This window comes from Ochotona curzoniae, unplaced genomic scaffold, assembly GCF_017591425.1.
Source record: "Ochotona curzoniae isolate NIBS_2020 unplaced genomic scaffold, NIBS_Ocur_1.0 scaffold_3890, whole genome shotgun sequence".
Taxonomy (NCBI): domain Eukaryota; kingdom Metazoa; phylum Chordata; class Mammalia; order Lagomorpha; family Ochotonidae; genus Ochotona; species Ochotona curzoniae.
In genome coordinates, this window is record NW_024467115.1 from 34807244 (window position 1) to 34820409 (window position 13166).

Consider the following 13166-nt stretch of genomic DNA (forward strand, 5'->3'; position numbering starts at 1 on the left):
TCCTAGCTAATTTAATTAAGTGGATTTCTGATCATGGAGTGTTTGATTCCGTAGTTGTCTGTTTTAAATGACACCCGGGAGTGCTGTCCAACAGTTGTGAATCTGTGTCTTTATTGTAGTCATGTGGAAGTAAATTTTGTGTTGCTGTCGGATTCAGGACTGTCAATCAAGTAATTGGAGGGGGTAGAAATCAAAACGCGATTAATCAATGTTATTTTGTCCTGTGTCTTTTAAGCTGCCCAGCTCTGGTGTTGTAGCCTTGTGAGCAGTGAACCAGTGGGTGGAGGGTCCCTCTGTAACTCTGACTTCCAAATAAATAAATAAGTATCTTTGAAAAAATAATCTTCTGATATTATATATCATAAAAATTGAAAAACTGCAACTTGGGAAAATCTCAGCATTACTTTTTGGAATAGAAATTTTTGTCATGTAATTTGCTCATTTAGTTTTGATCTACTGTTGACAAAGCTTTATACAAAAGCTTTTAAACTACCTTGTGAGAAGTTCATACAGGATGCTTGATAAAATGATACACACAGCCCCTTCGGTGTGAACATTGCTTCCGCATATTTTGTAAACTGTGCTGCCCACTCGAAATGCTGAGGAGCTTCTTGGAGCTTATTCTCTGCCTTTGAGTTATTTTTGGTTATATAGTTGAACCTGTGACTAAATTAAAATCCCAAAAGTGGATGATGTGCACTGCCTGGTGGTTCATGTGTCGAGTGTCCCTTGGAAGCTAGGGTCCTGTTGGAGTTCTGGGACAGAAGCGCCACAGGCATGCGTAGCTGAGGCAGGGCGTGGCCAGTGGAGGCCACTCACTCCTGCTGAACTTCACTCCTCATGGTGATTGTAAGAATGCTGTCGATGAACATGGGACGCACAGGGAGCTCCTCCTAATTTTTTCAGTTGGAGAGTTGAAATTAGACCTACTGTTGTCTCAGAATTCCTTCTAGGCAGGAGGTTTTACATACTAAAATTTAGCCAAGGTCTTCAAGACCACCGACTGGATTGAATTTGCTAAACATGTTTATCATCCCTTTTTGAAAACACATTGAATTAAAATAAAAGAGAAAATGGCTTGGGGATTTTTTTCCCCCTGATAGAGTGTACATATTTCCTATGAAACTTCCAGATTTCTCTGAGCACTCATTCCCGCTGGGCCCTGGCAAGTTGGCAAGGAGGAGAAGGGAAAGGTGCATCCCTTTGGGGTGTGCACATGGGCTTGCACTGGTGGGGGCAGGACTGTGACTTGGAAGAGGGCACACCCTGTCTGTTCTCCGGATGACACCCACCCAGCAAGGGGTCAGCTGGTCCCTTGTTCTTTGTTTCACAGCTTTCATTTTCTGGTGTGTTTTTGCCGTGCCTCTACTTAATTGTATTTTTGGGAAATAAACAGTAAGACTTTTAAAGTGTGAATTTTTGTTGTTGTTGTTTGTTGTTTTATTGTTGTTTGTTTTTAAAATACTCTTATTTGAGGAGCACAAAGAGAGAACGCCCATCCACTGGTTTACTTGCTGCCCCATGCGGGTGGCAGAAGCCAGGCCCTTGAAGCGTCCCTGCTGCCATACAGACTCTGCTTTACCAGTGAGGCTGGCGCTGGGGAGAACCCCAGAGGCGCCCCAATGGGACATTGGAGTCTTAACTGCTAGGCCCAACACTGCCCCATCTCTCTCTTAGAGACAGTTGAAATAGACTCCCGTAGGCCCTACTCTGTGTACTGCCTTGCTGAAACCAGAGCTGTCCAAGTGTTAAGCTATTTCAGACCTGGCCCGTCTTGTACTTTCAAGCTCCAAAGGCAATTTATAGCTGTAGAGTATGAGGAGTGGCTCTGAACTGGGCCTGCACAGTGCAACATGGACATTTATAAAGCTTGTTAAAATTATTGCTCTTGTGTTCAGATATTTTAAGTACAGTAAACTTCTTACTGGCACAGTTAATTTATTTGAATATTGATTGATCGTGTGCTTCATGTGGAAGACTGCAGTAATGAAAAGTCCAGGATGTGTGCAGAGCTGGCTCAGCTTTTTTTGGAGATTTCTAGGCTTGACAATAGATAGCTAAATGGTCTTTAGCAAAATTGACTGGTGGGAAATGGATCACATATCGTTCTGGACTGTGTGGCTTGAGTCTGCAGCTTATTTAAAGGTGTTACCAAGATGGTGTTATCTCCATGTTGGGCTGTTCTAGAAAGTGGATACCTAAGCTATGCAAATGCTAATCATTTAGGTATTTCTTTCCTCATTGGGCAAAGTTACATTTCTGTTCATCTTCTGGCAGAAGCATCTAGGGACTTTGGATCAGAACATTTAGTTCAAATTGCAGTAGCCTTCATAAATGAAGTTTGGTTCTGTGTTTATGTCTCTTTGACAAATGAGGCAGCGATTTGGACCTTCATTAGTGCAGAATTTTTATAAAAGCTAATTTCCTAAGATTTGACTTCTCTGGCCAAAAGGATATAATTAGCTCTCCCATCTGAACCCCCCAACTTTTGCCATTAGCAATTGTTTTCCCACTGCTGACCACCAGGGAACATGTCGTGTCTGACCCAGGGGATGGACGGCTATGATGGAACTGACTTTGCCTCTATTCCTAGCTAATGACTTGTGTTCTGTTTCCTCATGCCTGTGAGTTATGCTGTTTTAGATATAAGCGTTGTGATCCCCAACACAAGGTTGGAAGTAAGATCCTTTTATTTTTAATGTAGTTTGAACACTTTAAGCTGCTTCTTCCCTCATTTAATTGGGGGTGGAGGGAATAAGACAGATTTAAAAACCAAACTTTTTCTATGGTTTCTCACAGTGGAATAGAAGCATGGTAACACAGCTGACAAGGATAGGCAGTTTGAGATAAAGCTTGGAAACTGCTTCCTTAAGCAGTGTGTTCTGTGCGTCATTTGCATGTAAGACAATCTGACTGGTGGATTTACCTATAATCTCGCAGTGTTTAAAGACTGGATTAGGCATTGGAACCTCAGGATTCTAGGCTTACCTCTGTACTTTAAATCTTAATTAATACATGGAAACTACAGTGCTTGAGTATGCCTGTTTGGAAATGTGTTGCGACACTCACTCTTTAAAGCAGTCTGGTCATTTTTCCTTCGGAAGTGGGCCGTCCTGAGGGGGAGCTTTGTTTCCCTGGTGGGCTTGGTGACACTAGTGACACTGGGTCCTGTTGGTCAGTTAGGGCCCGGTCTGCCCTTGCAGGAGGTTGTTTACATCTGGAGACTGCAGGGTGCTTCTTTCTACTTTCTTGGTGGCGCTTGTGGGGTGCAGGGTCTGTCACCACCAACTGCTGACTTGGCTCTAGCTGTGTGGTTGCCTGACAACATACTGCTCTCCAGGTGCTTCTCAGCTCCAGGTCAGCCTTCGCTTTTGGTGCTGGTTTCTGCATCTCTCGGATGGAGCTGAGCTGCCTCTGCAGGTTTTATGAGGTTAAAATGAGTGGCTCTTGTAAAGACTACAATAGCACAACTTACTGAAAGCCATAATTTTTGTGTGTAAAACCATTATGAATGTTTTAACAAAACATGCTGCTGAGAGTTGTGAATTGTAACATTAACAATTTTATTTTGAGCCAAAGCTAGCTAACTAGCATCAGTTCCTCTCCCATTATTATTATGATTAACACTGGGTGGAATGAGGTGAGACTTGAACACAGTTGTCAGGATGAGCTGAAATGAGCTTGAAACTGATTTTCTTTGGATCCAAGTGATTATTGACTTGTTTTTAGGAATTTTCTCTGGAGTTCAGAAGATTGAGGTTTCTCCCTTCTGATCCTTAATCTTAGTCAGTCTAGGCGGTCTTCAGGGGGAATAGGGAAGGTGGGGACATGGCCGCCCTTGGGGAGTGAGAGGCAGGGGGCCGAGTGTGCAGATGGGATGCAGCCATGGAGCATGTCAGGGACAGAGTACAAGGTCTGGTTTATTCCTCTAGGCTCTAGGACACGAGTGCGATTTGGGGCTGCTCTTACAACTGAGAAAATTGCCTCAGAACCAAGGAAACCCTGGCTCTCCGGTGATGCTCAAGAGCGTATTTGTGTGCACATTGAGGGAACTCCCCCTGTTGCCCACCCCACCCGTTCCCGTGGAATTGTGTCTGACTCTGGGTGTCACTCACCATGGGACATATGTTTGTTATGTTTGAATACGTAGGCCAAGTGAAAGGTTGGGAAAGTTTTATTGTTTGTAATGTTTTTTTGGAAAAATGCCACAGCACATTAGCTGTGATGATTACCACCAATAATTAAAACAACGTGAGCATCAGAATACAGGAACCAGAACAAGGTGTTGGGTTGTCACATGGGCTCCTGTTTGTCCTCTCTGTCCTCTCAACTTTCAGCTAAATCCAGGCAGGTGCAGTGGCCCATGTGTGACTCCAAGTTCGGAGCAGATGGTTGCGTGTAGGCGTATGTTTAATAAGAGGATGCCTTCCAGTGAAAGTGATGATGTTGTAATGATGTCACCAATGTCGGTTCCATGATGTCACCAATGTCAGTTGTAATGATGTCACCAGTGTCAGTTCATGAGGAGTAAATGAATACACAGAGACTGGAAATGATGTCCAGTTTTGAAAGATCAACTTTACAATGTCATTATCTCAGTTATTTTTTAAAAAGAACTGGCAGTCAATTTTTGAAGAAACAGGGATGATGTTTTTAAAGCCATATTGCTTTTTTCTTCTCAAAAGCTTGGAAATTGGCCGCAATTTGCACCAAGGGTTGCCTTCAACTGCAAAATCTCATTGTACTCTAGCTTGTGCAGATTTTCCTGTGTAGTATTCAGGTGTGTCTTGTGGAAGGTGTGTGCTGAAGTGCAGCCACCTGAGGAAGGGCACCTGCCTGGCAGGAGTGTGACACGTTCCATCAGACAACACACCTGGTTCTTTGTAGATTCTGCTTTGCGTTAAGCCAGGAGTGGAGGGTCTCTGCCTTCTTCTGTTTCTCAAATGAAGACAAGAAATCCCACAGCTGGAGGTGGGAATGTACAATCCATTGATATGTCTCAGGGAAATCATCTCTCTTGTTTGTGAGAGCTGCAGAGCTGCCATAGCGCTCGTATGAGACAGTGGCTGAAGATTTGTGGTGGTTTGTTCTCTGTGCCCAAAGTTTTAAGGTGCAATTTGGTCAAGTAAAAACCTGCTGTGTTCATGGAAGCTGGTTGTAGTTAGTGTGTACGAAGGTGGTCCTGGCGTGGACTGGATCTCTGCCGCGTGCAGGGCATTTATAGGAACTGAACATGTTCCTTTTTGGGTTCTTGGAGTGAAGCTGAGTGAACACCTGGTAAGTGCTGCGTGACACTCACCCAAACTCACAGCATGTATGTGCAGACAGACCTATGCAGTGCGCAAATGTGCAGTGCCGTGTGTGTGTGTGTGTGTGTGTGTGTGTGTGTGTGTGTGTGTCGGGGGGTTTGATGCATGGGGAAGGGCACTGTGTGTGTGTGTGTGTGTGTGGTGCATGGGGAAGGGTACTCTCCTCTTCTCTCACTGTGCTGCATGCTGGTGTGAGCATTTGTCAGGCATCAACTCAGTCATCTTCTGTGCAGTTCTGTGAAGGGTGGGCCCTCACCTCATTTAGCGTCGATGGGATGAGGGCGTGTGGGAGGTGAAGTGACTTTCCTAGGTGCTCTGGTGGAGCAGGTGGACTTGCAGTCCGGTGGAGTGGCTCTGCCTGGTGGCCACTGAATGCTGTGTTCTGTTTGTGCAGCTCTCCTCCGTCCACGCCCACTTGAATACATTATCACAGCCAGTTTGTTGCTGTGTGCATGCATCATCACCCACACAAACACATATAAATATGCCAGCTTTTGAAAATGCTTAAGTGCTTATGTCTGGAAAATCCATTGCACTTGCCTAATTACAAATTGTATCAATCATATTTTGTTGATGCTGTGGCATAAAATGTAAGAAGAAACTTGGAGAGAAAGCTAGAGAAGTGATAGATACAGTATCTAAATAGAGCAGTTGGAAGGTCCAGGGGCTGGGTTCCAAGTTCAGGCGGGCTCCCTGGCAGAGAGTCCTGGGACCGGCTTTACCTGTCTGTGGACAGAAAGGTTGTGTTTGTGAAGTGTCACCCTTGGAATGTGAACCTGGCAAGAGTTGGGTTCTCATTTGCTGGGTGCTTGGAAGCCCACGATCTCTTGTACAGCACATAGCAGCCCTGTAAAATAGCACCAGGAGTGTTGCCGTTTTTCAGATGAGGAAATTGTACCTTCTGAGAGGGTATTCCCCAGAGGTTTGAAATACGGAAAGCTGCAGCTTGGTTTTTCTGTGCCACCCTCCAATGGAGGAGCACACCAGGGCTCCAGGCTTCCGCTCTGCAGAGCAGTCCTTGGCTGCCAGGCAGCCACAGTGCCAGGGGATAGCTGCGGGGCACAGTGGCTCGGTGGGCCCTGCTGTGCCTTCAGCAGCTCCGAGCTCTGTCCCTGCTGCATGGGCTGCTCTAGTTTGCTGGCTTTACCTTGAACTCTGAATGTGAACTGAGACTAGGAGAGGAGCTGGTCACCCACCTGGCACCGTCTGCACTGCTCTGTTCTCCTTTTAGTGACCAGGCACTTTCTGTCCTTACCCTTAGTGGTAGTCGGTTGTGCATCTGAACTGTAAGTCAGTAATGTATTCCCTCCCCATTATCCGCCGAATGTTTGGGCTCTACTCCCACATGGTTCTGCCCAGGAGAGCAGTGCTGGTGTTAATGCCCTTGGCACAGCTGCCCACTGTTAGAAGGCACAGGCAAACCTGAACAGTTGGTATTCCCAATTTGGTGATTTATGTAATAGTTAGGTTTTGTTTTTAAAATACCTTTAGTTTTTTAGTGCTTACTAGCATGTTGTGTAAATGTGAGAAGGAAACTTAAAATTTTAATTCTTTTATGATTTATAAACCAGTGTTTTGTGTAGACCAATGCTTATGTCAGCTTCCTTTTCTGTGTTAATTGGCACTTAAAAGTTTTCTTGTTCAAAACCAGTAGGTTATAAAATGTCTTTTTTTTTTTTTTTGCATATGCAGTTATTTCTTTATCACTGAGCTGTCCTTCCAAGCCTGCTCTAAATGTACTTCAAAAGGGTGTAAAAAGACCACGGTGCAAACACTGCCACTCTAACATGTCCGTTCGGATGTCCACACCCTCTTTGCCTAGTTACATAATTGCATGTAACAGAGATTTATGCCCACCATTTAGGTTCCTATTTGGGGGTGGGAGAGATTGAGGGGGAGGGAGGTAGGCACCTGCACACTGATGGACTTTGCAAGCCTTTAAAATCGCATCTCCTTGTTCAGCAAGTTAGGTAGATCTAGTGTGTGGTGTGAGTGAAGGGAACATCCTGTACTTATGCAAGCGTGAAGTATTCCTCTTTGAAACCTAGAAACTAATCTATTTGGTGTCTTTTCAACTTACTATTTTCTGTATTATTATTTTATTTTTTGAGATAACTGACTTTTTAGTGTAAAGACAACGCTCCAGTAAACAAAGAATTCAGTGGATAAAAACCCAGAGGGTGACAGTTGAGCAGGAAAGTAGATGAGGGCCATACAAAATAGTCCAGTAAAAGATGTCAGCGAAACAGTTCTGTTTTGGTCTTGATTAAACTCAATGGCCACAATAGAATTTGGGGACGATCAACGTCCCCAGCTCTGGGGGACAATAGCCCTGCCAGCAGTCTTGCCTGGCTGCCTTTTCCGGGGCATGAACCTCCCTTTCTTGGCCTGCGGGCCCCTGCCTCTTAGTGTTTGGGGTAATTGACACTGGCGGGCTTCCCTCACGTTGATCTTCTACATGTTGGTTAGCAGGTGTCCGTTCCAGGCCCAAGATGATCGTTGCTCCTGTACTTAGGGCTGCGATCATGAGAATAAAAGGATTTTTGGTTTTTAGTTGGCAGAATGGTGGTTGTGACTTCTTATTAGTGGACTGTTCAGTAATGACCACAAAAGATTATTTACAAAATCAGTTGATTTTTGGGGAACAACATTCTGTATTTTTCATGAGAATGAAGAAAGGCAGCAAAGCTAACTGCCCTGTCTGCTTGCTATTGTTTGAGAAAATCTGGATCTTCTTTAAAAAAAAAAAAAAAGCCTTTGGTCTATTTAAGCTTCCCCTTTGTGTTAGTTGCTTGCATTTTGTGCCGCCAACATTTTTAGAATTTCTCCAGTATAATGAAAAGTCAGTGTGAAAAAAGAGACACTGTACTCTGAGAACAGTAGGAGAGCCGCATGACTGGCGTGACAGTAGCCCGCAGTGCCATCACGAGCAGGTGACGGGATCACGGGAGTTGTAGGACCCAGGTCACAGGTGAGGGAGAGAGTGAGAGACAGGTGGAGGTGTAAGCTTTCCTGGAAAGGTCGGGGACATCCAAATTAAGATTTAATGTGGGGGGCAAGCTTTTGACAGGCAACAGTTTATGTTCGTTTTATAATCCTTGTGTGGTGTGCTGAGCCTGGAGCATATTCTCGGGGCTTGGATTAGGCAAGCGGACTGGGGACAGGTTGTGAATATGATCTGACACCATCCCAAGGAATCTGAACCCTTTCTGTTTTCATTCAGAGTCTGGAGTTGAGAGAGTGGCTACGAAGCCGGAGGGAACAGGGAGAGTGGTCTGGATAGGCAAGTGGGAAGAAAGTAAATTGTAAGAGAGTAAGCCTACGGTTGCTGAAATGGCCACAGGGGTGGGGCTGGGCAGGCAGGATCTGAATGAAGGAGCCTTTCCCAGTTTAAACGTGTGATTTTAGTAACCAACTGGGAATACCATGAGCGGAGCAGGAATTTTGAAGTTACTGGCCTGGGTAGATGTAACAGAGGGGTAAGCTGACAGAAATCCAAAAGGAGGTCTGAGGGAGGACAAGGAGTTAATTGTGAACACAACGAAGGAGGCAGAAGTATTCCATGGGAAGCTGGTAAAAGGAGTCAGGTGATGGTGCGGTACCCCATTTTACCCTAACCTCGCATCTTCCTAGGATTGATTGTGATTCCTGGGTGCGTGTGTATGGTGGGAAACACTATTCAGAAGTGCACCACATAGCCTGTTGAAGATGGACCCTCGAGTTACTATGTGCTACAGGCAAGCTGAGTCCTGGCTTCCCTTTAGAATCAACTGAGGAGGGTCCGGCACAATGGCTCAACTGGCAAAATCCTCACCTTGCAAGTGCCAGGATCCCAGATGGGTGCTGGTTTGTATTTTGACTGCTCCACTTCTCATCCATATTTCTGCTTGTGGCCTGGGTAAGCAACAGAGGATGGCCCAGAGCCTTGGGAACCTGCACCCGTGTAGGAGGCTCCAGTCTCCTGGCTTTGGATCAGCTCAGCTCTGGCCATTGTGGCCACTTGGGGAGTGAACCAGCGGATGGAAGAGCATTCTTGTTGTCTCTGCTTTTCTCCATAATTATGATCTATCTTTCCAATAACAATAAATGAAATCTTTAAAATAATTATGATGAGGAGCTTTAGCAGGTACCCATGGTAAATGCTTCCCAAGACATCTTAGTTTACTTGGTCTGTGGTGGGTCCTGGTGCCTGTGTGACTGGATTTGAGAATTATAATTGGGAGGCTGTAGTGGAAAGCTCTGGGAAGCATGTGTAGTGCTGTGTAAGAAGCAGGAAAAGAGTGGGAATCTTGGAAGCCAACCATCTAAGGGGTGAATGATGAGAGGCATGATAGGGAGCAGTGAGAGGAAAATCAGATGGAATGACACCTTAAGAGAGATGGCGGTGGGTTGTCGCAAGGGAGCCCGAGTGGCAGGAGTGCTGCCAGTCGCGGGCATGGACAGCAGAGGGGCTGAGTCAAGTGAAGACCAAAGGCCAGAGAGATGTGTCTGTGATTTGCTGGCTGAGTAGAGTGGTTTGAGGAGTAAGTGCAGTTCAGGGGCCCGTGAATGCAGGCTGTTCTTTGAGGTCCATGCTTTCACGTTGTTGGGTTCCCAGCTGCTGGGATCCTGGCATTGTGAGGTTAGTGCCAAGTCGCTCCATTTTCCTGGGGAGCAGCCTGGTAGATAGATGAGGACGTGGTATAGGGTGTACACTGCACTAAGAGTTTCCTCCGTCTCATCTTTTGCATTTCACTCCTTAAATGGTTAAGTGCCAAGGTTCCCATCCTTGAGTCAGAATCATGTAAAGAAAATAAACAAACAGGGAAGGCAGGGAGAATAAATAATTGGAATAGAGAAGTGATGCATGATGTCTCCCTTGAATGATGCAGGGCAGTGTACTACGTTGCCTGGACAGTAACACCGGAGGAGGTGCCGGGTCAGGGAGAACTTGAGGGCAAAGTTGGGAAACTTGACTTAGTTCCTGTGAGCATCGAGTTTGTGCTGGCATTTTAGGCAGGTCTCTCTCTAACAGCTGCATGTAAGGTAGTGAGGGCTTGAAGAGAGAAACCAGAGGTAGAAAACTCCTTGTTCTCTTCTGAAACTAGGTGTGCAAAGCTCAGGAAAGATGGGAGCCCACAAGGTATGTGGTGGTAAGTGGTCAGGACAAGAAGGGGAGGAGCCTCCACTCTGTTAGTGAAGTGGCCTAGGTAGGAGCTGCAGGTTGGAGGCATCAGGGTCGGGAAGGAGGAGTCCCGGGTCACCCCAGATGCCGTGGGTTGGTTGGAAGAGAGCATCCTGAGTCCGTCAGGAGAGGCTGCGGTTTTGAGCTGAGGATGAGTTGGATTTGGGGTGTTTAGAGTTGGAAATCTTTGTTTTTTTTTTTTTTAAGATTTATTTTTATTATTTTTTCATTGGAAAGGCGGATATATAGAGAGGAGAGACAGAGAGGAAGATCTTCCATCCGATGATTCACTCCCCAAGTGAGCGCAACGGGCTGATACTATGCCGATCCGAAGCCAGGAGCCTCTTCTGGGTCTCCCACGCGGGTGCAGGTTCCCAAAGCTTTGGGCCGTCCTCGACTGCTTTCCCAGGCCACAGGCAGGGAGCTGGAAGGGAAGTGGGGCTGCCGGGATCAGAACCTGCGCCCATATGGGATGCCGGGCGTGCAAGGTGAGGACCTTTAACCACTGCGCCACCGCGCCGGGCCCATAGAGTTGGAAATCTTTGTACTAGTTGTATGCACAGAGGGTTCCTGAGTTAGAATAGTTCTGTCCTTTGATTTTTCTTTTTTCTTTTTCTTTTTTTTTGTTGTGATTTTTCTACTTAACTACTGTGCCAACACAGCCCTGTACAGCCAGTTGGACCAGTCGGTGTGCCCTAGGTTATGTAAGCTTAGGGTTGGATGTTTTGTCCCACTGTAGACTACTGAAAGTACATTAAGGCAGCCTAGGCTGAGCTGTTCACTAGGTTAATGTGGCAAATACATTTTTGGAGGGGGGGTACAGAAGGTTTATCACTATGTGACCATCATTGTAAGTCGATGCGTGTCTGTCCTTGAAGGCTGTAGAGAGAACGTTTTGTGGTGCTGTTTTTTCCTTTAAAAGCCTTCAGAGCAGTGTATCCACTCCATGCTTATCAACTTCAATGTGAAATATAGGGTAGGTGTCTTTCTACTTTACAGGGAGGGAAACTGTAGTGAATAGAATATTAAGTGGCTTCCCTAAAGTCTGAAACAGCAAGTGGGAGCCAGGTTGATGAGTACTCCAGGTCTGTGCTGTTGTTCATGAAGCGCTTGTAAAGGTGTGTTTTCATTTGTGGGCTGGATACTGCTGCTGTGCCAGCGCCTTAGCACCCTGCGTGGGCCCGGGTCTGCTCTGAACCCGGGCACGGTGGGCGGGGGCCTCTTGACCTGGGGGCTCCATCAACGTGGGTTTCTAGACCTGCAGGAAAGAAACAACAGTGTTCAACCCTTGACCATGATTGATTACTGGCCTTTTTTTTTTTTTCAAATAGAGAATGTAAAATTATGTCTATAGAACATGATAGCCGGGAAGTGCTTGCAAGAACTAGGTTTATATTTTCTTAAAACTAATCTTCTCCCTCACAGCAAAGCCCTGTGTACTCGGAGTAATTGAATGGGCTGCAGGGCACACTGGGAATTGTAGTTTCTCTCTCCTTTGTGTTCTGAAGATTAATAATCTTGCAGGCCTCTGAGGGAGATAAGGAGAGGACGCTTACTGACAAATTGTTATCTTGTCTTTCAGCAGTGTGCTTTGAGCAGTGAATACCCCTCGACCTCTCCCTCGGGTGTTCAGCTTCATTCTAAGTCATGATAATGTAGAAAGGATGGCTTTTACATTTTTTTTTTTGGCTTATGATACTGCACTTCCTTTCCACTAGACATCTTTAATCTTTTCTTTTAGCCCAGTTTTGAAAAAGTTTTTATCTGTGTGAAGGTTACATGTATCAGCTGCTTACAAAGCCGTGCTTGCCCAGGTTCCATCAGAGACGCCCTCCTCGTGGGCGCCCCTTCTCGTCCCCCACGCCCCGGGGACAGCACTCTGAGCTCTCCTCGCGGTAATCCCAACCTTGATTTGCTACTTCCCGTCTGGGGTTTTATCTGCTGCCTAGTTACTGTACCCTCTTTGAGCTGGTGGTGCGGTACCCCATTTTACCCTAACCTCGCATCTTCCCGGGTCGATTGTGATTCCCGGGTTGATCAGTGGTGTTGCGTTGTTGAGGTGTGTGCATGGTGGGAGCACCTTTCAGAAGCGCACAGACCGCACCTGTGCTCTCAGCAGAGCTCTTTGTTTTTCCTGGTGTAAATAACTGGTTTTCCTTTCATCTTCTGCATGTGACCCTCTTTTTGTGTAGACTCATCAGGCTGTCTTTGAGAGCAGTCTCGAGGTCTTTCTGGCCAGCTCCAGTTGTCCCAAGTATCGCTCCTGCTCGCTGCACATCTGCAGCCCTAGGACCACCTTCCTCCCCACCCCCCTGGTCTTCCTTCATCCTTGTTTTGGGTGAAGTGCATCCTCCAGTAGCTTTCTCCGAAGTGGTGCAGGGGCCTAAGACTTTTTGACATTACGACTGTAGTGGCTGTGGGGAAGTCTTGGCTCCTGAAGTTTTGCACACAGCCACTCTGTTGCTGTGGGGCCAGCTCTCTCCTCCGCGCCTTGAAGCTTCAGCTCCGTCCAGTGCTGCCCATCCTGGAAAGAGCTGAACCTAGGCTGTCTCCCAGGTGATATTTCCTCTCCTCAGAACTCTTCACCTGCTGGACTTTCAGCACCTGTTACGTTGTTGCTTTTCCCACTGCTTTCCTTGTCTTTCCCTTTTGTTTGCTTTTCTGGAGGAGCCCTCTGTTGCTCTAACTGTAGG

General features: G+C 46.2%; 1 protein-coding gene across 3 annotated transcripts in view; it reads left to right on the forward strand.

Annotated features, from left to right (window-relative positions):
• ARID1B (AT-rich interaction domain 1B) overlaps nucleotides 1-13166 on the forward strand; it is a 358041-nt gene that overhangs the window by 71403 nt on the left and 273472 nt on the right. The window contains exon 3 of one of the 3 annotated variants that reach the window (XM_040965219.1): nucleotides 8890-8907. The exons of the other annotated variants lie outside the window; for them this stretch is intronic. Within the exon in view, the coding sequence (XP_040821153.1) occupies nucleotides 8890-8907 (18 nt within the window). The remainder of the gene's footprint in view (nucleotides 1-8889; nucleotides 8908-13166) is intronic. 3 annotated transcript variants of the gene reach the window in all.